The sequence below is a fragment of the Calliopsis andreniformis genome, chromosome 4 (assembly GCF_051401765.1).
Source record: "Calliopsis andreniformis isolate RMS-2024a chromosome 4, iyCalAndr_principal, whole genome shotgun sequence".
Classification (NCBI taxonomy): Eukaryota; Metazoa; Arthropoda; class Insecta; order Hymenoptera; family Andrenidae; genus Calliopsis; species Calliopsis andreniformis.
In genome coordinates, this window is record NC_135065.1 from 10,229,459 (window position 1) to 10,256,588 (window position 27,130).

General features: G+C 45.0%; 1 protein-coding gene across 2 annotated transcripts in view; it reads right to left on the bottom strand.

The window, feature by feature from the left end:
• Nucleotides 1-408: 408 nt before the first annotated feature.
• The window catches only part of Glut4ef (Glucose transporter 4 enhancer factor), a 77,769-nt gene continuing 51,047 nt past the window's right edge, over nt 409-27,130 (bottom strand). For both annotated transcript variants that reach the window (XM_076375852.1, XM_076375853.1), the window contains exons 6-9: nt 22,707-22,778; nt 1,690-1,790; nt 1,176-1,452; nt 409-627 (exon numbers count right to left, since the gene is read on the bottom strand). In XM_076375852.1, the coding sequence (XP_076231967.1) occupies nt 409-627; nt 1,176-1,452; nt 1,690-1,790; nt 22,707-22,778 (669 nt within the window). The remainder of the gene's footprint in view (nt 628-1,175; nt 1,453-1,689; nt 1,791-22,706; nt 22,779-27,130) is intronic.

The window sequence follows — 27,130 nt, forward strand, 5'->3', positions numbered from 1 at the left end:
GAGGCGGGTAAAACACCGACAGGGGTCAGCAAGAAGAGCAACAGGGATAGACGTTCGTTGGTAGCAACGAATTGCCTCATGGAACGGTGCGTGTCCCCTCGGTGGGCCTTGGACACCCAGCAAACCTTTCTCTCGTAAGATGGTGGACGCTTAAACGGGCCACCTCATCCTCTTCAACGCGCCCGAGGCGCACGGTTTAGTGTCTCTCTGTAGTCGGTGAGGGTCGACGTCGCGATCAGCGCGGCGGAACAACGACGACGACGACAACGACGACGACCACGAGCATATCGGCAATTGGCAGTTGGTGAGAAGTTTATGTTTCGTCTGTTAACGTAGCATTGGCAAACTCTGGGGTCGGCTCGGCGACGATCTCCGCCCGCGGACATACGAACGGGGCGGTCGCTTGGCCTAGTCGCCGAAACGGCTGCAGGCCTTCTTCCACTTGCACTGCGTGCACCAGAGGTCACGGTGCTCCATACCGTACACCTTGCGGCATTTCTTTGTCTCGCCGCGTATTCGACGAGGGGACGACGGCATCTTGCCGGTCGACACTGTCAGCAGGCCCATGTTCTGCTGGTAGGCCTGGAACGGCCGTGGAGACAGCTTTATGTGCTTCACTGGCGTCCCCTGAAAATGAGGAACTTGGTTAGCTATAGCTCTGGGGAAATTTCATTGCGGATTTTAGGGGATAAAGAAAGTGGAGGGCTGGGTTAGTAGCCTATGTTGAGAGCTGACCTAGACTGATGATGTTTTCTAAGCTTAACTTGAAATTGAGGTTCCTGTCAGGGATCTCTGATGTGACATCCCTAAGCTGGAGGTTTCATACCATCCCTGGACCCAGTTTGAAATTTAAAATACTGTGCTTCACTAACAAGAAGAATCACAGGATCAATAGATCTGCATTGCCACTAGGACTCTTCTTGTCAGTGGAGCACTACATATGAACTGGAAAGAAGCTTTCTAGTAAGGAATCTGGATCCTAATTGACCAGAGTGGAAAGGCCTACACCTTGGTTAAAGCAACCTCCCATATTAACTAAATCAAGCGACTTGACTCTTCCCTCTGTACCACACCTAGACTTTTTCCCAACTCTGCTACAATTTCCAGCAGTACTGAACTAGGACTCTCCTCTAGGCCTACCACCACTTTATCCCTAGCCTCCCACAGCCACCTACCGGCGATTGCGAGATGGTGAACGCAGTGTTCCGTTCTCTGATCCCCACCATCACGTTCTCAACGCTATTATTATTGTTGCTGACGACAGGGGTAGCCTCCAGACGAAGCTGCTTCTGGTACTCGGGGTCTTCATGAGGCGGCCTGGCCATGTCCCGGTGCGACATCGTGGGAGGAGAGCTCATATGATCCACAGCGACTTCCTGATAATAGAACTCCTCCTCATGATCCGACATGTCGTCGTCCTCTTCATTATCGTACCCCTTCGACTTCTTCGGCCTGCAAGAAACGCAACTGCGTGATCAATTCGCCCAGACGAAGGCTTATCAGAGTCGCGTGCCTGAAAAATACCGGAGGATCGTACGCATCGGTTTTGTTTACTAAAGCCGACGGGAACTGTTCTCCGCTTATCTTATCAACCGGTTCAAGGTTAACCGCCGCGCGACCTCGTAACCGGTCACGATACCCCGGAATTTTCACGAGACTTGTTGCGTCTTAGCGACGACCACCACTTACCCCAAGTGCGATTGGCGCACGTGTTCCTCGATAAGCGCGACGGTCGCTTTGATCTCCAGGCAGCCTGGCCAAGTGCATTTGAACACCACCGCTGCATTCGCCTGGAACCAGAAGAACCAGAGTGATTCATGGGCAAACGGAGGACAGGATCGATTACAGTTACGTCAGCAGGGTCAACGCTCGAGTCTGGGAGGACCTCTTTTTCGTGGGATCCCCTTCTCCTATTAGGGCCTCGGGGACAGTGGCAAAAAGCGGATTTCCAAGGGATCTTGACGGTGATTCTGTCCGAGGTGATCCGATTTCGAACGATTTTGGGCAAATACTCGAATGGGCCTGCAAGGGCGTCTTATGGTTCGTTGGCTAACGCGACGTAGCGTGAATCGTGCACGCAGACAAGCTGTGTCAAGCGTTGCCGAGGGAAAATCGATGCGCGACAACCGGCGTGCTCGCTGCGCGACCGTTTCTTTGTTTATATCGGCCGGCACAGAAGCGAAGCCGGTCGCTGTGCCCTGATCACGTGCTATTGATCGCAGCAAGATACGACGAACCACGCGAGAAATCGAGCTTTCTAAACCCGCGGTGCGTGCGCGCACGCGAGACCTCGCGGTTGGTACCACTTCTTTTGGAGCCAGATTGGCGTTTCAGAATTAGGTACAGGGAATCCCCTATAAACAGTGATCACCTCGTTATGGGTAGGTACTATTAGGAGCAGACTTGATGAGGTGATGATGATTTTTTTTGGGAGACTATAACGCTTCTTTAAACAAACTCGAGAATTTGTATAGATACTTGGAATAGTTTCTAGCGTTTTAGATATTTTTCCAAGCCTAGTTTGCTTATTATTTGAAGGTCTACCGGAGTTTATAGGTTTATGCTTCCCTTCATTCATTCACTTTCACCTCTCAACATCCTCTGCCATAAAAGGTCCCTCCACACAAAATGGCTTCTTCCAAAACCTGGCTAGTGGAGATAAATCACTTTGCATTTTCCTCGTGAAGCCTTCCTCATGAATTAAACACAGCCAGGAGTCCCATAACTTTGAGAGGGCTTGAAAAAACTGTGCCCAAAGGTCTACCGTCATAAAACCCATATGCTTGGTTCCATAGAGCGATAGAAATCTCATCGATGAGTCAGAAAAGACGACCATGCGGAACCACGGACGCTGCATGAGCTTTTCTGGCTATCGTACGACAGGAAAAAGTGTTCGGCGAAAAGTTGGTTCGCTTGTTCAAGGACCTTTCTGCCCGTGACATCACCTCTGAAACGGTACACGCGGGCAGCGGCGTACGGCGTAGCATAGGCATCGCCGAGGTCACAGACCTTCTATGCCGGTTGGCAGGCAATGCTCTCCCTTTGCCTTGGCTGCCTTGCCTCGAACCGAGCAAGTCAGCCCACCGATCCTTTCCCCTCTCGCCGTGGCGACTTTCAGCTGCGATCGTTAATAATCGCGGATAGAAATCGCTCTTACCCACAGAGCAGCATCGCCAGTTCTAGCGGTCGTAAAGGTGTCCAACCCGAGGACACGAAAAAAAAGGGGAATCGAAATCAGTCGATGCTACGTACAGGGCGTCGTTAACAGGTTGCCATCGGTCGGGGCGCGCGCGCGCGTGCGCGATACAATGTCAACCGTCGCGATTGGTCACGCTCTGTCCCATTGGCAAGATGCTAAAAAAGGAGCACGCCGAGACCGAGAAGAAAGAGAGATGTAAATCTCTAGAAGAGAGGACGATCTCGTGCGGCCTCTCGAGCCAGGGATGAGTAAGCGACCGGGGCAGGGTTGCCGAGTGCTAGAGCTCTCCGTGGGTGCGATACAATGTTGCCGGTAGTATAGATAGCTATCCTAGGGTCGAAGAAAGAATCGACTTTGGAGACCTCCCACTAGCCGCCCCTGACTTCAGGAACTTGTCCTTCAACCCTCCCTTTCGCTTCTTCGCTGCGCACTCACGGGTGGGCATTGTTTGGAGAACGGAGCGATGGCTTCGAACCGCGCGCGAGCATTTTTGTTTGAAAAAGAAACAAACTTTAAAGGGGAAGCCTTTATTCCCCTATACAAATTTTAGTACCAAATCCCCTGAAGCTTGAAACGATTTATCATAAATCAAATTTTTCAAGTGGACTATGGGTGTCATAAATTACTCTTAAAAAACGTAGATATCCCTCGCTATGTCAATCTCCATAGTGAGCCAATGTCAAAGAAACACTACTACTCCAAAAGTCTCTAGAGTACCAAATTAAAACTTGAAATCCCCAACTTAAAACAAATGAAAGTGCTTCCGAAACTTCCCTTATCGAATCGACCGTATCTCCAAGCCACCAGTGGCTGGGGATGCACGCGTGGTCTCCAATCGGAGCACGCCGGCCATCTACCCTAGCATCGTGCTCGTTTACGGAACCACTCTATCTCCCTCAGCCTCTCCCTTCACCCCCCAAACCGAGTTGCACGCACAAGCGTGCACGCCCTCTGGAATCTATCTAACGTCCGTCAATCGAGTCACGCACGCACGTCTGGCGTCCGTTTCGGGCGCAGCCTCGAATCGCCTCTAATTAGAGCGGTGCATGCGATGATCCACGTCGAAGCTTCGAACCTCCACGAATGAAAATTCCAAGCAAGGTCTTCTCCTTCGGTGTGTTTCGCCTTGCACCGCGGCGACTGCACGCGTCACGGGGAACCGAGCGTTCACCGAGGTGAACGCAACACGGCCACGAAAATCGATCCAAAACTACACGACAACTTGCTTCCTGCCGCGGCTCTCGCTTTCACCCCGCGACGCTCGCGATCTGAGTTCTTGGAATGAGAACCTTCGGAGCTTTTTATGAGACTTGATTATTAGAGAATTCTGAAGGATTTTGTGATAGTATAGTTGTGACTAGTTTTTCTTTTAGATGTACATTTATAGAGTGGTACGTAACTTCCTCAATTTTTTTTTAAATTTCTCCATTCTTTACTCGAATGCGACGCCTATGGGAGAAAATTCATATCACCGAAAGCGGAAATACTGAAACCTGTAATCTTCTAAAATAGAGTGTACAATAAATACACTATTATTCTTTTAAGATTACTCATTTTTCTTTCCTAATATTCCTAAAATACAAATTTTCGATCCAGGTGCTCCGTTATCGACTTTCCCCCCGATTCTAACCTCAATTTCATGTAAAATGCGTCAGTGCACGATGACGCTGCCCCTTTTCCCGTATTCCCGGCTCGTATCGGCGGCCACTGGCTAGTATCTGCATGCGTGGCTTGACGTCACGCTATAATTCGATGTCAATTCCCATTTTGGGATCGCATCGTCACTTACACACACACGCCGACGGGGCTTTCACGGTGAGAAGCGGTCTCGGATGTACCCGCGCGGGAAAGGTGGACGGAGAAAGAGAGGAGCCCGCGCGCAGGAGGCGAATAACGAGGAAGGAAAGAAAGAGAGGAGGACTCGGCCGACAAGAGAAGTGGGGAGGCGAGGGTAACGCCCGGGAAACCAAAACAAACCAGGCTTCTGTGTGTTGGCGCGTCGATCCGTGGCGTGTGGTGAGGGTCGGACGTTGACCCTTTCGAGAGGAACACACGAATGCTCTACGCACCAACACGATGCATATACGGGGTGGCTGAAGAAAATCCATGGGTTTGTTATGGTTGGCCCTTTGAGTCCCACTGACGCGTACATGCGTTTGGATGATGGGGACAAAGTGGGAATACCTATTACTGGTGCACAGTACAGTTAATACGCGTACGTAGATAGCTAAAAACAGAGTCTGACTACTGAGGATACAGTTCTCCTTATTACCTCCGCCATAAACTGCCCCTCTCGCTTAATCATAAAATATCTTCCAATAAAAATCAGTAACGCTCGTAATCCCTCTCCTCTGTATTAAATTTAAGGATATTTCATATCAATATGCCTTCATCGAAGTGTCCATAGTGTCCTTTAAATAAAGGTTGGCAATTTTTGTTCCTCAACTTAAGAAGCTAGGCATCAGTGGACTGCACGCTAGTGGACTGAGTAAACCGAGATTAGAAAGTTTTCAGAGCAGCAATAAAAAGACACTGATGTGTCTCCCAGAGCAAGGAAATGGCACATCAGAAGCCCCCATAATGATTCACGCGATCACCGCGTCTCAGATTTTCGAACGTTTCCCGGAAAAACGATACTCGTGTCGCCTCGACGTAAGTCGCTCCGCGCTTCAACGCCATCTCCAATGACGCGTCTTCCAGCGCGAGGGGGCGCCATTATTTTCGAAACCGTGCTCCTAGAGCGATTGCGATAATACGTCTGAGCAAAAAGTTCGATCGCAGGGGAAAAAGTCGGCATGAAGTCAGCCATTGTTCGGCGGCGTTAACGCGTAGAAATCCAAGCGTTGAAAAATGCACGGGCACAGAACACGCTGGAACGCGGGATTCGGCGCAATTTCCGAGCAAGAACGGGGGTCGACGACACGGGGAACAGAGAAAGAGAATCGTTTCGAGCACGTGGGAGAAGGGAGGAGAGTTGAACATCCGTGAGTCACGATGAAACTGCGCCCAGGATATTCAGCTGTTGTGCCTGATCGATGAAACGTTAAAGGAAGATGTGTCCCTGAAAGAAACCCTACCCTCGTAATTCATCGTCGCCCAGTTATTACCGAAACTATCTAGCGTCGATCATCAGTTGTTAGACGCTTAAGAAATAGCGATAAATCTCGATTCACCGGCGTGATCGCCGCCATTAGGCGAAGGTCAGCGCCACCAACGAGAACGCGGAGAAACGATGGTTGCTTGGCTTGCAAGAGAGACGAAGAATGACTTTAGGAAAGAAAAGAATAGAGCACGAGGGGAAGCTCAAGAGCAAGAGTGCAGGAGGGAAGAATCGCGCATGCGTGCTGCTGTTGTTTACGTCCCCATGCGCAGCGTGCGTCCCTCGCGGCGTCGACAGCGGACGATAGAGGACGCTAGTTTACCAAGCCGGCGTCCAATGATGCGTCGATCGAATCTTTCGCCAGTTTCGAGCTTTCGAGAGCTTCTAACGACTCTACAATATAGCTTCATTAACCCTATGAGAATTTCAAAGATTTCTATGCTTTCCAAAACCTGAATATACTCTCTCAAACAATTACAATACCCTTTCTAAGCCAAGATCTGGTAAACCTTATTTGACCAGTCAAGCTAGCAGATCCCAGAATAAAAGCACTGTTTTTCTTTTTTTCTTTCTGTCTTCTTTAACCCCTTCACCTTTTTCAACGAGTCTGACTCGTATACTTTTTATAATATCTTCGCTGCCTATTACGCAGCATCACGTGAGGGATCTATGTTCTCTTAATGTGAACTCTATGGTTGGCAATTGGAAAAGTCACCCATTTCAAATTTGCAGCAAAGATGGTAACATTAGAAAAGAAAATTGTAGGCAAAGGGGTTAATATAGCAAACCTCCCTAAGCTTCTACTAGAGGTGGATGTTCAAGTCTCTGATTTAAAAGATACAGAGAATCTCCATCTCGAACGTCTCGAAAGGTTTCGAGATCCAGCTGATGTTTCTTCAGACTTTAGAAAGTCTTTCTTCGGAAGCGCTGAAAGATCTGAAGCGCAGATCGCTGCAGGCCAGCCGGCCAACAAAGGAGATAATGAGCGAACGCGAAAGACAAGATAGGATAAAGGCGCGAGATACGGGGCACAAATTGCTAGGTCGTTTACTCCTCTGGCTTATCGCCTTATCGTTGACTTTGACTTTGACTCGAAGTACATTCCACTGGCGGTAAAAACCGACCGGTTACCTTGCGCGTTCTTCCGCGCAGAGCACGCGCGTATACTTACGCGATTCCCCGATTTCTTTCCTCGCGCGTGCTGGAGGCTGAGAATTCGAGGAGAAATCGGCGAGGCTGATTAATAACGACCGATACTACTTCTACGCTGGTAAACAAAGCGTACCTCTCACGTGTGCGTATGGGAAGTGCCGCGCATTAGCATAACTTATGATTCTACTTTCAAACGGACTTTAATTATGCGTCTAATTATGTATACTAATTTAATGCGTTGCTGCGCTCTCATTAATCGAACGGGGAATAGAAAAAAATGAAATTAAACGAAGTCGTAGATTTTTTTAAATACGTGTACAAGAAATTAGTACCATTTAAGAGAATGAAAAAATTGAGTAGCATCGAGATTAAGGCTATAGAAAATAAACTAAAAAGTCAGGTTCATAAATAAAGAATCGAGGTACGAAACAGCTACTGTCAACAACTCCAGCTCCAAAATATGTGACTCCTGGTGTTTTATCTCAAAGCCCCAGATTTATTACGTAAACGAGGCGCCTCTAATTTTAGCAACCACATTTTTCGGGCCCACATTTCCGCGTCTACATTCCAGACGATTACGCGCATCCAAACAGTATCGTCAACCGAGGGAACCTGAACTTTTACCAGGATCAACGAACACCCGAAACCGGTAGTACCGTTACAGGTGGGAAATACGGTTTTCGGTGTTGAGGGACCGATCGTAATTCACTCGCAATTGGCTCGAGAGGAACCGGACGAGTGGATGTGCTCGTCAAGCGTCCATCAGCCATAAAATTTCGGTACCCTGGCCGAATCGCCGCGCATACATTACGCTTTTAAGGTGGTTGTCAACGCTGACAGGTTGTTACCGTTCACTGCTTCCCGAGCGCGAGCGATTGTTCGCTGCAGTATCGAATAAGGACGCTTTTCAAGGCCAGCCCCAGCTTGTGCAAAGAGAGAAATATTTATTCGTGCTCTTATCGCGAGAGGTTCACTTGTTATTGCCAAACTGGACGGCAGCGTCTGCTGTCTGCTATCGGACATGGATGGTTCAGTATATCCAATCTGAGGTCGAGCGTCGTTGGCTTGGCGAAAGAGAATTTCGAGGGAAATGATGCACTTTGCAGTAAACCAGAGTTCGATGGTGTTGGAAGTGTTTTGGATGAATGTTTGCCTCAGATGATTATCTGGAGGGATATATTATTGTAGTTTCCTCTGAGATTTAGTGTAGAAATTTATTCGATATTTATAGATATTGTCTGATTGCTTTGAGCCTAGAGATAGACAGTGGAACCATGACTTATGTTGAGAAACATGAGTTAGAGATACTAAAACCAGTGAACAATAAACACCTTTTTACGTCAGAATCTAAAACTTGTTAAAGACACTTCCAAGATTCATTTCCGCTTTTATGTTTTCCTGTATGAGCCACTAAATACACATAAAGTCGCGTCAATAAATTCCCGCAGAATCGTGTCTCATTATCAACCTGAGGTATCAAAGCCATAGACAAGATAAACTGATAAAACGGAGCCATTGACGCGGAGGACTTCCGGAGAACGCAGGAGTTCTGAAGAACATGACTAAGCTTCTGGATTAACTACGCCCTTCCCATGGCCGTTCCAGAACGTACGATTATCATTTCTCTGAACGAATAAATACCTCAAACTAAGCCTGTCTATAACTCCAATCAATCCACTATTCAGTAATACACAATCACCCTCAATTATCCTCACTTCCTGTGGAGGATCCTCCCGTTCCTCATCGTCGAACTGGTTTTTGTAATTGCGGTAAGCTTCTCGGAATCGTGAAAAACAAGCTCGATGCCTCTGCGTCGCGCTAAATGGGGGTAGCCACTTGCAAAAATAAAATTCGACTGCGTCTGTGGCTTCATGTTTGCCCAGCGGCACGTGCGAGCTTGTCTCGGTGTATTTTCGCGACTACGATACAGAACGAGCAAATGCACCTTGAAATTCGTCGACGCTACAGGGTCGAGGCGTTCATCGATCTGCAAACAAAAGGAAGCCACAGAGGCATTCAAATCCGCGGTTTATCGCGAACGATAAGGCTAGCCTTTATCGAGGTACAGTGTTGACATCGCAAGATTTTAATCACTCTCACGTTCGATTCTTCGTCCCGTGTAAACACATTCTTCGTCCTCTGCTAAATATTAGAACGCAATATTAATGCAATCGCAGCAGTCAGAGCCAGGAGTCTCTATTTAAAAATTACAATTTCCTCGAGAACGAGTTTATTTAAACGCTTTTCGAATTTGGGTCACGAAACGGCTGTTGGATTGCTGAAAGACGTGTTGGTGTAGTGCGACAAAGAAATCAAGGTTGCTTTCGCGAATTTCAGAGGGGGTGGTGCCCGTCGAGTCCCAGCTGGCCAATCGGTTACACCGAATGATCAGACAAAGCGAAGAGAAAGGATACGGTTCGAGGATAACGTTACCCTAGGGCAGGACTACTTTCCAAGTTAATCGCGAAATACCGGACGTTCCTTCTTTGAATGCGACAAAGCGACCGATCGTGTGCTGAAACGATTTCTTACAAGGTAGTCGGTAATTCTGTTTAATTATGTCGGTGGGATGAAGTCCTACTTCACTTATTAATCTGGTCTCCATATTTGACTCGACAAAAATATTTAAAATTCATAAAATTGAACAATAACGAATATCCCTTTTGAGTAAAAATTTCCACATAAATATACCTACTACTGTATCACAAAAAAATAAATTTCTATCGTCTAAGACTATTTCAGACTATTTTCATTCACGCCTACCAAAAACTCACACCTCCCAGCCTCTCTAAATTCCTACAGAAATTATGCACTTGGATGCAAAGTAAAAGTGCATCGAAGTGCAGCAGCGAGTCAGCTTTCGTTTTCCATAAGCAGAGCATAATACCGCGACGTGGAAACGAAATCGACTCAGTGGTCAGGCTCACCAGATGAGATCGCCAGCGAAGTGGAAATGGAAACGTCCCCGTCGCCAGTGCAAACGATCGATCTGTTGCTCACGCTTCCCGATCCTTTCTCGCGACACGTCGCGCGTTTCGCCAGCCGTGGCGGATCAGCTGGCCGCGCACCAACAAATTTTGCCAGCTAAGCGTGACAACGATTGATCCCTCGGCACTGTCAACGGCCTTGCCACGTCGCCGCGGACACACCGGTTCTCCTCGGCTTTGCCTGAAGTTGAGCAACAAGCGCTGGGCGCGGCCTGCCTTAGGACCAGTTTACAGTTACACTGTGGCTGAGGGAAAAGTCGCTTGTCTATTTGCCGCTGCTTGGAAACTGGGGAACTGCTGGGGTTCGGTTGTTTGTGAGAGGGGGAGCTCTGGCAATTTTTTGGAGTTTTTTTCTAAATGAGCTGATGGTAGTTTAAGGCGTTGAAAGTTGAGGATTTGAAATTTTAAGGTTTTGGAAATTCAGATTTTTGAATTCTTAAGGGTTCCAGGTTTTAAATTTTTAAATACTTTTAAATTTTTGAATTTTCTAATTTTCAAATTTTCAAACGTGAGAATTTTAGAATTTTCAAATCTCCCAATTTTGAATGTTCAAAATATTAAATTTTCAAATTTTCTGTAGCCTTTTCCTCATAAGTCGCCTTAATCTAGATCAACAACAACCCTACTGTTGTCTCCTCTCTCTATTTTCCTACCCCTACTATTTTCCTTCAACCCTTATCAACAGCTTGGGAGAAAGGAAATCTAGAAACTACAGAATAGAAACTCCTCCTCATTCCATCCTCCAATCTCCCTTAAAGAGCAAATAAACCGAAGTAAAAAAAGAAAAAGTGTCTCACCCCTGAACTACTCCCACAGGGGTTGCTCCAAGACTTGACCTTCCACCTACTCTACAGAATTTTCCAATCACCGCGTGGCTTTCAGGAAATGCGAAGTAATCAAGTGAAAATGCGTCACTAATTTTCTGCAAGTCCTCGCAAGTGTAGGTAAAAGGGAAAACAAATTTTCTGCTCACGGAGGACTCGACTTTCCCCTTTCGCGCGAGTCTTCTCTTTCATAAGCTCGTTTCACGGACGAACAAATCCCTGGACAGATACGCGACTTTCCGAGATCGATACGCGGGAGAAAGTTAACTGATTGTGATCGGTCGCAGTAGTGTCGAAACTGCTTATGTAAACAGCGTTGATGTACTCGAGGATCGTAAAGCGATTCGCGGCGTTCGCGACGCGACGAGCATTCAGAAGCTGCCTCACGGACAAGTGGAACCAGATCGACCGTCCATGCGTGAAAGGTGGATCGATGGATCGCTGATCGACAATCATGGCTCGTACGAAACTGCTCGATCGCGAAATCGATTTTGAGCAACGTCCAAACTCGAGGTTCCCACAAACTCGTCACTTTCTCTGAGCGAGTGTGTTAATGTGTGACTCTGTCATCGAATGAGAAACGAGATATCTGAGAATAATGTTTTGAAGATTTTTTATATCTTCAAAAATTTTAACAATATTTTAGATCTACTTGCACGTATACTGATATTCCCTCGATAAGCGTTCGCTGGTGTATTCACTGTACCTTCAACCTATTTGGAGGAATTACGAGGTGATAAAATCCCCAAAGTCTTGGAAACGTTTGGAGAAACCAGTCGTAAAGGTCGCGCAAAATGTCGCACGATGCAACACGTCCCAAAAAGGGGAATGCCCAGACTTAGCAGACGTTGCGCGTTAACACCTTCGTTACGTGTGTTTGGCAGTTTCCGTGAGACACCGATCACGTGTATTGAGTGTGACTCTTAATGTCTGTGCACGGTCTACCAGTTATTTGCTCCTCTGTGTGACCAGTTATTTCATCGATTACGTATTTCCTATGAAAAAGAGAGATCCACGTGTTTGCTGACTCCTCTGAGCTGTGAGTGACACTACTACATAGCTACCATGTTGCATTCAGCGTGAAAGTTGGGTATAATAGAAAGACATAAATGTCACTATATTTGAATATTCTAAATGCTGAATAGGAAATTTGATAAATTTCCAGTTAAACTGATCACCCTGTACATCGAGAGGACCAAATTAATTTAAATATCTAATAGAACCGAGGAGCCACAGCAAGTGCTTAGAAACAGATACGACTCATAAACAGCGATTCACTCACCATTAATTACCCCCATAAATATTACCCATAGCACTCCAAGAATACCAATTTATTTCAGACTCGAAATCTAATCCTCTCCACACCAGACAAACAACTCCCAAAGACTCTTCTTACGACCACATTTCCTCCGATATTAAAGGCCCACAGAGGCCTGTCACAGAGTGCCCTTGGATCCCCCAGGGTTCCCCAAACGGTACCCTCCTCGCCCCCAGAGGAACCGTACGATCGTCGTCCAGGTAACGGAAAAAGCTCAGCCCTCGATCGGTCGCTAATGAAGTGGATCGATTCGAACCGAGCCAAGGCCCTCAAGAGCTTTAATTGTTCGAGCCACCTTCGGCAGTGGAGGTCAAGGTAGAGTCCACGAACGGTCGATACCACGCCTGCGCCCGAGGAGGAAGCGGAGCCGCGTGTCGGCGCGATGATTCCGCAAGAAGAGCCCATCGGCCCCGAGCGTATCACGATCGCTCGTTAAGGAAGCGGCAGGCTGTTGGCCGCGGCCACGGCCGACACGTACATTCGGCGCGTAAAAAAGACGGCCAGGACCTAGGACAACGCAAGGCACATCGTCCCAGAACCGTATCTTATCCTCACTGACTGCCAGTCGAGAAATTCGCGAGCTCGAACTTGAACTACTCTCTCGTCGATGTTAAATGTCTAATGAGGGAAACGTTAGGACTGATCCTCAATTAATCCTGTATTACTGGAGTATACCTGACTAAGTGGTTTTCCCGAACTTTAAATTCATTTTTCTCACAACTGGCTGGTCATCTATGACTATAACTCTGATTATGATTATGATTGTTGTACATGTGGAACTATAGTCCTACCAAATGTCATTAAAATCGGTGAGGATTAGCAGTGACATTTCCTTCATAAGACCCTCGGCGAGGGGCCTTTCTCGGCGGGCCTCCGACAGCTCGATTGGTAGTCAGCGTACGCCTGAGGCACGTGACAACGTCCATCATACGGCTCTACACCGCAGAGGATATCCTCGATATGGCTGTCCTGGGAATGACAGTTTCGAGCCGATGCGTCCCTAGAGAGCCACTGCGGTTCCAGAGAGAGAGAATTCGAGGTGGGGGAGGGAAATTGTTTAGGTTGCTGAAAAGAATCGAGGGTGGAGATACTTGACACGGTTGAGTCGAGTGTTGGCCAGAACTAGTAGATATGAAATAATGTTGAAAGAGAAATGTGTATTGTTTGAAGTAGAGCAGTCGTTTGAGAGAATTGATTAATTAAACGTTCTGGCCTGTAGCTAAATTTGCCAATCGAAAAGGGCTTGAAATTGAATCTTGAAGTAAGAGAATTGCGAGGCATGTAGGTCACTGTTTCTAATTGCTCCTTTTTGGAATAAATCGATATGTCCCATGCGACACATGGTACAGTTTCAAGGAACACATTTGTTCCATTTGAATAAAAGTTTGCGTGTTGTTTTCGCAAAGATAACCAACCGGAAGTACTCGATACACGATATGAATTAACTCTCCTAGCCGCTTAATGATTAGAGTGAAAAACACACTTGATTCGTCATTATGTTCGGTAACTCTTGCACAATCGATTGCATAACGTACAATTTCAACGTCGATAAGAAATTGCTAACAGCAAACTGTGCACCTGGTTGAATGCATTGATGATAATCATTATGTACATACACTGTCGTATGCGTTCGTACGTTCACATTGCTCTGATATTCAGACACGCGTAAGCTAGTCGGAGAAGTTACCTAGAAAGACATAACTCACTTCGATTACAATTATTTTCATAGAAAAGCAGTCTACAAACATCCTAGCAATTTTTACCCATAAAAAGAATGGACAAACTGATCACTCATATTTTATTTTAGAGCAGTGGTCTTGAAAATGGATAAATGCTAATGCAACATTACAGTTTTCACAGAAATCTTATTGCATCATGTGTATCGAAACAATTCTAGATTCTTTTGATGTGCTAAGTGGAAAAATACTTCGTTAATTTTTGGATCGTCAAATGTGTCGTCCTCGTTAACATATATGGAATAAGAATTCTTTGAAACAGGAGTGTCTCACTGTGTACTTCAAGTATCACATGCAGGAAGGACCTAAATTGCGATAATAAAAATTGCGACAAAATTATCAGAATTCACTTCAATCTGACACATAAAAAAATTCACAACCTACACCTTACTTTCACCAAAAAAAATCATCAATACCGATTCTGTCTAATAATCCATAATTCCATAAAATTTACTCAAGAAGAAAAAAATATAAAAACTAAATTTTAGTCATAATTTCTAGCTTCAATAAAAATCCCAATTTCGATACTCCCCCACAGAATTGTTCTCTATTCCAAGAAACTCTATTTTTCAGTGATGTAGACTTACGAATAATCAGCCGAGCAAGATGGCGATCGATCGCAATGAAGTAACACGTAACGCGAATGTGAAATTGAAATGAATTACGTGATGGAAAATAACGTCACGCCGACGAGTTCTCGATTCCTTCCGGCAGGTACTAGTTCTATAATGGCCGATCTGCTCCCTACCTACTCGCTGATTAGAGTCAAACCTTACAAGGTCGGCCGAGGCTGTAGTGGTTTCCAAGGAGATGCTTGATGAATATACATCTCCTTGGCCTTCCTAGCAACTTGCACGCATTGTCTCTGCCTGTGCATTCCACCGAGGCAGGGGCTGAGCAGCCAAGTGGCGTAAGCAGACCAAGATAAACTGAGAGATCGCGATCGATCCTGCAGTGGATCTCGACTGTGAGATCAGTTAGCTTTATGCCGCATTCTTTGTTCAAGAATGCGTGTATAGAAGATAGTTCCATGATTTATATAGAAGATAGTTCTGGTTGGATTCTAGGACTTTGTTAATTTTCCTTGTTTTTTCTTTTTGAGTAATTATAACGGACAGAATTTCTATTGTTTCTCACAAATAGGTGTGTCTGTATATAAAGTTTATTCTACTGATTTCTGTAGCACCAATGGTGTGAACTATTCCTTAACAAACATTCCAAAATATCCTCTTGTCAATTGAGATTCCAGATAGAGCGTACTTCCTACCCTCTCAGCTTTCAGTTAAATCTACTTCCCGTCCAGATTCCCTGTCTCAAAGCACCCTCTCTCCCAGCTTAATGAAACAAGTTTCTTAATCCAACTTAGGCATTTCCAACGAGCCTCGAAGCTGTAGCTTTCTCTATGCCCCAAGGCCCATGAATTTTCAATCGCCCCATATCTCTCCAAACGAAATAGAAACCTCTCTAAGAGCCAATGTCACACGACAGCTTTTGTGCCAGCGAAAAGAATACGAGATGACCTTTACTCCAAGCTAGCCGCGTGAACCACGTGTCCCAGCCTATTCTCGATCGACGATGGAAGCGAACGCAACGTCTGAACGTTCGAAATCTCGAAAGACCGATCGAACTCGATCTAATGAGACGCTTTAATTTTAGACAGCTCGGTCGGGCTGACATTAACGAAGGTTGAAAGCGTCGCGGAACGATCCGTGAGCCGATCGACGATTGAATTAAAACGAGAACGATATTTGAGAATAGAACGCGCGGTGCTGGGGCTTCGAACGGTTGTTTGAGAATGCGCGGTGCACGCTGGTACGTGCTTGTGTTCTCAAACGAGCGAATCGGATTGTGCTGGAGGATCGGATGGTCGCGCCGCGGCCACGGGAGTATCAAAACAAAAGGGGATCGCGAGAAACGTTTCCTACGTTCCGCAATGTCGGTGTCACGGCCAACGACTTATGTCATGCGACGTCTTCTAGCGGCGGAATCGCTCTGCGCATACGTAACTCGATGGATTGATAACGCACCGTTAGAAACGCTACAAGTTTTGTTCTGCAGATAGGCACTCTCCTTCGTTTCAGTTCATTTAAACGCGACCAAACTAGGACATTTTCATAAACAACAAGAACTGATATAACTATTAGTAGGGAAATAATATGCACAGTTGTTAGAAAAATGAGAGCTGATAATTCTGAAAATAATCTAAGTGATTTCAGCTTAAACGAAAAAGATTCTTTATTCATGTTCATATTTGTGATGGTGATTAAGAAAGTGGTCTGAGTAGAAAATCTAAAAAATTGAATTTGTCACTTATTTTGTAAAGTAAATCTATACGATATCAAATAAGCGAGAAATTCAATTTTTGACTCAGACCACTTTCTTAATTTCCAGCAGAGATATGAAAATGCATAAAAAATCTGTTTTTTAAAGTGAAATCGCTGCCAACTTGGCGTGACAGTCGTGTTAATTTCGAGACACCTAAATCACCACTGCGATGTTTCTGTGTCTATGGCGTAGTAACTAATTGCAGAGGAAGAAGAAACGAAAGACGGAAATCGAGCTGCATAATCGCAACATCGGCCCAGGCCTGACTCGTTGTTGCTGTGCGCACGGAAATACGTACGACAGACATTACGGTGAACGTCAAGTTTACGCAATGCTATTACGTAAGAACGTGTCACAATACGACCTAACGTCCCAGAGCCCGAGGCATACGTGTATACGTTGTTGGCAATGAAACGAAACATCCGCGTCCGCATCTCGCGAGAAACGTCCATCTGATCGCTCCTTGGATCCTGGGATACTGGATCGACCCAGTGAGGCCGAATAATAACGAGGATTTTCACTAGAATTAGCGAGACACGACCTTCCATGGAAGAGTCGAGCTGGGGACTGAGAGGTCAACACCAAGAGGGGGTCAAAAGTACTTAGAATAAGGCAGGGTTGTGGCACACGCGTGTAATTGGTCAGAATTGACCAATGGGCTTGGAAGAAACGCGTGGAATAGATTACGCCACTGGGAATGTATCTGTGTTAGAACGCAAGGTGTTTTTCGGTCGGCTGTGCATCTGCGTCGGTGCTTGCGTGTTTCTTTCTGTTTTGTTGGGAGTTATGCAAACGATATGCGGATTTACGTAATTGATTGGCGGGCAAGTAACGTGGTTGTGTTCTACAGATTTTCCTAGAAGCTTTTGCTGTTATGGTTCGAAGCGTACTCTTACTACGCAGCTATTTCGATTATTTTCTTTGAGCTCCATTAGCATAGCAGTTGTACTTACAATGGAGGTTTCTTGGAATTGTAAGGTAGATATAGGTGGATCTTAGAATGAAGTTTAGGTGGGAGAGAGAGATAATGGCGAGTGAAGAGCATTTTTCAGTACCATAAAGACGCAATTAACTCTAGGAGCATAAATTCATTGCGGAATGGGTGTATCTCGAGAGAAAGCGCGGAGAAGGCAAAATTAACCAGTGATTGGTTCACTAAAAAGTCTCGAGATTCATCGGCCATAACGGTACCATAGCTATTTCGAGTTTAGAGCTCTGCGACGTTTCTTCAATGAGAGCTCCCATTGGCAACGTGAATCGCCAAGTGAACACCACAACGAACGGTTCTAGGAAGTTGGTCGCGAGCCTTGCCAGACAGTATTGCGTGGTTGTGAAAGGACAAAGGTCGCGTGGACTTATTAGACTTCGTGCCTTTGAAGGAATTTCGAGGCAATTACCGATTCCTTCGCTAGAACGAGCTTGAGTCTCAACGTTCATCCTATTAGACTTCCTTAAATGTATATTAGAATTTTGCATTCGCTTTGAAATTCTCTAGCTCTGAATTAATTAGACTCCTCAAGCACATCTGTTACTGTGGCTAGAATTAAATGAGATGATTCTGCCAAGACGCTTATAGAGGCATCCTTTACTTGCATAGTTCTGCGTTCAGGAAGTAATGGATTTGTGATTTGAATACTAGAAGACGGACAAGTGTTCAGTAGTTACTGTTTAATCAGGTACTCCATGTATTCTTTTCCTTCTCATGTCAACTCTGGCACATGCAATCCAAGAAGATTACACGCTTCCTGCGTTCGTCGATGATCAAACATTGACAAAGCATAGTCAATCCTGCACCCAACGATTAGCAGCCACTCCCTGTGCTACTCATCTCTAGTAGCCGCAGCTAAACTGATGAAACCCTTCAAGCCTTCTCTCGTGCCTGTTTTCCATATCTAGTATCCAATTATTCGCGAAAACCGAGCTAACTACATTGCAGCTGCTAATTGAAGCTACTCTTGCCACGCCTATCAATTTACAGCGTTCTTGATCAAGGATACTCCAAAGCACACATTAGATATCCTTATCAACCGCGAAGGACCTTCGCGTCGACTGATTGCGAGCTCAAGAGCAGCTAGATCTTACTATTCTAATTCAATTCTCTGGAATAGGGGATACGAAGGCAAAAGAAGACTAGATAAAAAAAGGAAAATAAAATTGTATGAAACATATTGCAAACCACTGGACATCGAATTACCTATTTTAATGTCTACAGTAGTATAAATTTAAATTGGAATACAGAAATATTCCGACTTTTAATTCTTGACTAATAGCTAGAAATTTTCATCCAAGAAAAGGTTCTGACCCACGTCTGAAGAGATTTCAATAGCTACGAGTTGCACCAGGCTTCTAAACAATAACCACCGAAGCAGAGTCTTAACTGACTCTACTGCAATTTAAACCTATACTACTGAACTTCCCTAACACAGAATAAAAAAATCCCCCCACAGTGCCAATTCCAACTGGACTCTAAAAAAAGCTCTGAGACACTTTACTCCTCCCTGTCCCAGAGACTGCAGCAGCTCCCTCTCCCGAAAAGTGCAAGGTGCCTGTTTCCCAGCACCGAAAAGGCTTCCCCTTTCAGAGCGCTCGGCACGTGCGTCTTTCCGCCTCGTCGAGGTGGAAGCTAGTCGATGGTCAAGGCCCTTGTTTCGGATTCGTCGGTGCTAGAAAGAGTGGAAAGAGATATCGCGGAACTAGAAATAAATCTTCCCAGTTGCGCGGTTCTATTCGCCGCGCGCGGCGACCGCCGTCGCACACAGCTGCATCGGCCTGCACACGGATATTGTTTCGCGCGCGTGCAGTCAGGGCCACGGTGACCTTAACTATCGTCCCCCTTCCCTCGCGCCGCCTATCCTCCCCCCCGTCGACCCGCGAAACCCTCCTTCTCCTCGACCCCTCGACGCGTGGAGTAACGCTGGGCCTTGGGCGTGGGTCGAGGGGCAAGGGGGGAGGCACGTGCCACCGATGACGTCACGTGGTGTGCACTGCGACGCGGTGCAACGCCGGCGCCGGTTCTCTCGTGGCTCCCGAGATCTAGGTCCATTGCGGAGGCGTGCGTCGCGACGACCGATATTCAGGCGCAGACGCGACCCTCTGGCAGGGGGATCCATGGGGGCGATTCGGGGTGAACGTGAACTTTCGATGTGAACTGGGAACGCTGGTGGGGTGGGGATTCTTGGGGAATTGTAGATACTTCTTTAGCAGGTGTTTTAGTAGGATAATGGAGTGGGTGTTTGATTAATGGAGATAGAGGTTTAATTTGAGGTGCGACTGTGAAGCCTTTTTTAAGGGTGGTTTCTTTTATTGCTTGTGAAGGGTTCTGGAAGCCTGATTCGAGATTTCATTGTTTTAATTGAGAGTAGATTTTGTCTAGAGATCGGGATTCCTGTTTTGAAATGTTCCAGGGAGCGCGAATGAAAGGTTCTGGGTATGTTGTGACTCACCTAATGGGAAGAAAATTACGGGATGCATAGATCAGTATCAGCGACAGTTACTAATGCCACAGTTTTTCTACCATTTTGTCAAAGTTAATGAGGAGATACAGCTCTAACTGCCTGAAAAAAGAAATCACTAGAAACACTGTACTAATTCGTGTATTGAAAAGGCTATTAGCAAAGGGACTGTAATTATGAGATCCCAACATTTGATAAGAGACTCTAACTCGTATACTAACAAGCATACAGTAGCTTGCTGCATAAAATTATAGGTACTTTTTTCTAGATACATCTCATCAAATTCGAGGGTTAATATAGCATAATACCAAGTTGATGATACGTCCTACACAATTTGTCCCAGCAAAAGACCTCCAAACGAAGCAAGAAACCCAGTTAAGCTCCCCTCATGTGTGTACTTAATCTGAGGGACCAAAAAGTAGCCAATAGAGAAGAAACTTGAATAGCAGCGAGCACAATGGGCCAACTAGGTCCACAGAGGAGCACAAAGACTGAACGAAAGGAAATGAAGGTACTATGAAGTAATATAACAGTTCATATCGTGCATATCATCGAAGCTAGCATGAGAGTCATAAATGCTGATGTTGATACTCTATCGATTCCAGAGTTAGAGGGTAGTTAACGCAGAGAATAATAAGCACTAATGGAGAAAGTACTTGGAAGGACGAATTGTGTCGCCTACTTTATTGTTATGCACACATCAGAAACTACAACTAGAACAATAATAAATGGAGTATTAACAGAGACTACTACCCTTAAAAAAAGTTTAGATTTATACTAATTGATTGGGCCTAAATATTGATGGCACTCGATTCTCTTGACTGTGAAGCTTCATTAAAAGCTACGAATACTCTCAATTACAGTTGAACGAAGACTATTCAAGTTCCCCTTATAATTGAGATATTTGTGAGACCCTGAACTGCTCGAAATAACTCTGATTAACTTTCTGACGTAGAACGTTAACCCTGCGAGTAGATTGCATTAGTTTGTAGAATCTCAGATTTGAAATTTCATTTGAATTACAGAAACCCTGAATAAAAAATGCTCTGAATAATTGAGCCTCGATTAAACGAGGTTCTACTATTCTACTTCACTCCATTCTTACTCTACCAACACCTACCGAGTCTCAACGTTCACTAAGCCCCGCGAATCGACAAAAATACCCGAACCCAGCAAAAAGCACAGCCTCGAAAGGCCGCGCTGAGAGGCGGCAACCCAGTAATCCTCGTAATCAATTCGCCCTTCGTCCCATTCGAACTCCAATCAAGCCAGCGAAGTACTATATTTACAGCGAATCTGCGCCAACCCGATCACCGGAACAGATAATCACCGCGACACCATTGCAAAAACACAGGGAAGACCTTGGCTCGCTTCCGTCCCCGACCATCCGCGTCACGGACGCAGACGAAATTCGTCGAAATCGTAGATCCATTGCCGATACGCCCCGCGAAGTCTCGTCGTTATCAGCGACACCCAGCCTTATCACCGTCGATTGCACTGAGCTGGCTAGGCCTCCAGATAACGACACTCCAAGAAAAAAACAGACTAATGGGACGGGAGATGCACCCAGTGACACCTATCGAGGCACAGCACTGGGGACACGAGGCAGGATGCAGGGGACAGGGTTGGCAGCGAACACCGTGATGCCACTTCCTGGCTGCCACGCTCCCCTCAGCGAGGGGAATCCAGGTTCCATGGACGTGAACATGGGAAGCTCGCTCGGAGGAACGTGACCTTTCAGAGTCCAGCTGGGAAGAATCTAGCGACGACCTTGATCGCCGACCGCGCGGATATCTTCGACTCGGTCGATCGGGTCATGTGGCCGAGGGACGCGCGCGCGCCCAGTGAAAGTGGTCCCTCGAAAATTATGCGCCAGACACGGTTGCATGCAACAAGGTTGGTCGCGGAACCGCAGCAAATTCGAACGGTATTCTGACCTGGGTCGCGCTCCAGGGAGATGAATGAGTCCGATGTCGACTCAGTCGGAGGTGAAAGTAGGAGGAACCTTCGGCTAACTGGGTCACGAATGCTCGAGGACTAGCCGCGGGATGCGCTCGCTGGCATTTAACGCGGAGATGGCGGTCGAAAGCTGAGGCATCGGGTCGTGGCGGTGCATGGGGCATAATGTGGGGTGAACGCCTGCGAGGGTTTTGGAGGAGGGGATAATTGAAAGGGAGAGGGTTGGAACGAGGGACTGTATGAAGGAGTTCGAGGACTGGGCGGTGGTGTCCAAGAGGCAAGAATTGTCAAGTTCAGTGGCTTCAATTTTGATGCTAAATTTTCGTAAGACCACCACTTTAAATGTATGATTTTTTAGATAGTAGTTTAAGTAACAGAAAACCATGGAAAATTAATAAAACATTCGCAAAGCATACTACTTGCAATTTCCGTAAAAGAGAAATCTAAAAGTTACTAAACAAATTATAAATTCTTGCAAAAGCTAACAGATGTTTCAGTATAAGTTGTCAAGCTGCAATAAAATGCATTTAAAAGGCTAAAAGACTCGACTCTCTCTCTTGACCTCTTTTTCCTCCACCCCCAGTTCATCCCAGAGTCCTGAAACTCGCTGACCCAGACGCTCATTAGACGTCGAGGAGATAAGATAAGACTCACCTGTTCGCTTTCGTAGGTGGCGCAGTTCGCTGGTCCATTCTCGATCGGGTCGCGGTTCACTTTCGCTCGGATCTGAAAAACCATAAAGGGAGTGTGTCAGAGCGATGTGGTGTAGATCTTCCTCTCGCGGGGCTCTCAGCTATTTTCGTCTCCCGTCGGACGGATTTTCCGCACGCTCGACGACGCGTGCCTATGTTTAGAGCGCGGCGATAATACCTCAAGGTTCAACTTGTTAGCCATCTTACGAAATACCGAAAATCGCCGAGCGTGTTTACATCCTTGGCTCAGTCGATGCTTATGTCATCGCCGTGGACTTGGCACGGGAGAGACCATCGATTGTGGATGATGATGAGGCTGCAGTCGCCCCATTAGAAATGCACTTTGGGATCTCTGATAGGATTAAGTTGCTCGAACCCAAATCGGGGCAATAACCTGATATTTTGGTAGGGAGATACCACTAATACGCGTGGATAGAGATAAGAGACGATAATGAGAAAAATATGGAAGATGGCTTAAGTCGATAATGGAGTTGGAGAAACTAGTTTTTGAACCTTTTTCTATGGAAATGAAAATTAGTTCTCTCATTTTATTTTCTCTCACTTGCTTTTAATTTCCAATAAAATGTGATTTCGTTTTGAATTGAAGCTTTTATTATTCTGTTTATTCAACCCTCCTTCGTATCCTATTCCCGTAGTAATCTATGGTAGGAGTCCTGTTAGTATCATTCATGATACTAAACTGCAGTAGTCAGAGTGTGAAACAGAATATTTTGGTCTAAGCCTGTGTACATAATCTAAACTCGTCTTAGAGCTTAGCCATCATTGCCTTGACTTTGCGTAAGAAGGTTTACAAACACACGAGCAGTAAAGACACGTGAGCCCGTAGCATATACGGGCTTCAGCCGTCAAAGGATGCACGTAGGTGGATACCCTATACATATAAGATTCCTATTTAAAGAGCTGAATGAGACGAGTTTTTCCCTTATTTGAAAAGAGCTGTTTGGAAAGTTAATGAAAAAGCTGAAAAATTTCAAGACTTCAACTTTTCAAAAAATTGAAAAATTCAAATATTCAAATATTCAAAAATTCAAATATTCAAAAATTCAAATATTCAAAAATTCAAATATTCAAAAATTCAAATATTCAAAAATTCAAATATTCAAAAATTCAAATATTCAAAAATTCAAATATTCAAAAATTCAAATATTCAAAAATTCAAATATTCAGATATTCAAAAATTCAAATATTCAGATATTCAAAAATTCAAAAATTCAAATAGTCAGATATTTGAAAATTCAAATATTCAAATTTTCTGCTCGTTCATGAATATTTTACAACCTAAGTATGAAGTATTGTGACCCTGCAATGTCACCTAAGAATTAAAATTAAATAATTCAAGTCTCCACGCGTGATATTTAAAAAACCGCGACTGCACTTGCATGCAGTCCAGCGAGTGCAGCTCGTAAAAAGAGTGAGAGAGCAATTTAAACGTTTTCCTCGTGATTGTGCGCGAGGCAGGCGAGCGTAGTTGTTGCGACTGCATTTCTTGCCGGTCAGGGCCGACGTCTAGTGCCAAAACCTTTCGCGATCGATCGCTCCTCCCTCATTCTCTCTCCTTCCTGTCGCGTATTCCTCTCGGTTGCAAAAGCGATCGATAGACGTTACGAAATGACAGCAGGAGAAAAGCATAGGGGGCCCTTCTTTTTCCCTCGAAGAATCACCGAGCGCAGGATGATAACGGTTTCGTCCTTGCCACGCTCCAATGATCGAGAATCTCGCCAGTTCGCGTTCAGATTTTCATTTAGATCTCGAACTCCACCTGCGATCTACCGATTACGCTTACCGTTACCTCCCTCGAGCGTGGCGTCTGATCTTTCGCGATGCTAGAACGCGAGAAAGAATGCGAGCTCGGACTCTTTGCATCATTTCCGCTACGATTTTACTGGATCTTTTACGAGAAACGGAGTTTGAAGAAAGCTTGGGTCTAGGCTAAGAATCTCATGAGGAATGAGAATTATTTTTTAATTATCCAGAGGAATTTGGATCTTTCGAGTCCGCTAGAGACCTCAAGAAAAGGAAAACTAGTCGCCAAGAAATCTGTTTTGATGTTTACAAGCAAGAGTCCTAAATCAGTCAGTAAAAACACTGCACTACTTTAAATATGTTTTAAAGAAAGTTACACAATCGAAAAGAGAATTTATAGCGATGCAGTCATTATGGAAAGACACCATTAAGAAATTCACAACCGGTCCAATCGGCATACTCTATCTCCCACATTTCCTAAAATCATCCAATACCCTCGATACCATTCCCCCAGCTAGATCTCAGCCACTCACGTTTCCAGAGAACGACAAGGGATCCCCTCGTGGCAGGAATGTTTAGTAAACATTCAAGATACCGGTTGAAACGCGTCGCAAACAGATGCTGCGTAATCTGCGCGTGATAGCTGCGGAGGCGTCGCAATATGCCACGGGGTACCTCGTTCTCTCCAATCCTGGACACTCTAAGATCAATCTAAGAGACAAAAGACGTTTAGACAGAGCCAGTCGCAACATAGTCTTATCTTGGTATAGAGCTACCTTGTTATAGTTTAGGTCGACTAGATCTGCGTGAAACTGTGTTGATGAGAAAATAAAAAGTTCCGTTTAAAAAATGCTTTCACTCTTTTTTTGCTCTGCAAGTAGTACAGATATGTATAATCAATGGTATAGTGTTTCCTTGATAGAGTGGCACAGTTCAGTGACGAGTCTATAATAGCGATAGATTTGTTTCTAAGGACATACACTAATCCTCATTGGACTCATCAAAGACGTCAATGATAGTCTGTGAGTGACTCAGGAAAAAGGAATACTGTACCTCTCTAAAATTGATCAGTCATATTATGCTAGAAATAAGTAAGAATTGTAACTCCGCGAAAATTTCGCAGCCACAAAGTAGCGCGCGAAATTTGAATTCAAAAAGAGAAGAAACTTTGCTCTCTGACTCTCTGCCTGCTCCAAAACGAAAAATCCCTTTTTCCTTAGCACAACATAAAACTAAAAATAGTGAATACTATCTGTATCTACAATCCATTGCAAAACGGAAAACTACAGTCGAGAACCTCCAAGTATCGATCCATCGAGGCCACGAATCACATGGATGCTGCATGGCGATGTTCTCCCTACGAGTTGCGCCAGATTCTTACGCAAGACGGTTTTATCGGGCTCGTTGACGTTAATTAAATGTAAGTCTCCGATGCGGAAGGAGCTAAGTTCGGGGAGATAAGTTCGCCACGCCTCGCAAGTGATTTAATTGTCCGAGCCGCGGGTCACGATAACCTTCGTGGGTTTACCTAAAAAATCGACGAAGTTCATGCAAGATAAGACGCCGTATCGCGGGCTCCTCGAAACCACAGACTCTGCAAGAGCTCTTCCTCGTGTTTCGTGAAGACTGAGATTCAGACGGCGATGGTTTAGGGTCGATATCGATGGCGAATGTGCTCGCGAGGATTAAGGCTAACGAAGACTTTGGAAGACGAGTTGGGCAAGGGCAGTCGATGGAACCGATACCAAACACGCAACGCTGGAAACTAGTTTCGAAGGTCGAACGCTTGGCGATACGATGGATAGTTTTCCGTGATCGATGCTCGTTTAGCTCCAGGGGGATTCTGACGCGTTTTTGTTTTATGTGGACTTTGATATCGACGAGGTGTTTTCGACTGGAAAATTGTTCCCTAAGAGATGCAGAGTTTCCTGGGAATTTTTGATGAAGTGATCGGAAACTGGTTGGATTAGTTTCGAGTGGATGAGATGGCACTATTTGTTGGTGAGGTTGATGGAGTTTGGGAACATGTTATGTGGACTAGAAAACTGTGGGGTATTATTTTGGGATATTGATGAGAGAAGGCTTTTAAATTGTGTGACAATAGTTCTAGCTTTTGAAATCAATTTGACGAGTTTTGAATCAGATGAGTCATCGCGAACAATGCATAGAAATAAGTAAAGTTCATTTATGCTGATATACTAAAGTGATGAGAAATATATCTTTGAATAGAGTAACCTCTAGTGGGATTGATTCCATGATAAATTAAAAAAAATATTCGAGATATGTTTCAGAGTTGAATTTTATATATTTTTTATAAATTTCTCTTATATTATAGTGTCCTGATAAGCTGATAAAAACTAAAACAGATCTATTAGATTTTTATTAAACACAATTATGTGTCACATCCTAACAATAGGTTTCACACATTATCTTGATAAAATGATGATTAATACCGACCTATGACGAATGGAATCTGTTCCATATCTAATTTAATGGAAAAATGCATTTTTTCTGAATTCAGCTGTACACTCGACCTTTCAAATATATCTCATTATCTTAGTAATAAACTATGTTAATTTTTTACTAGAAAACCAGTATCTGTGACCTTGACCAGTTCGTGAG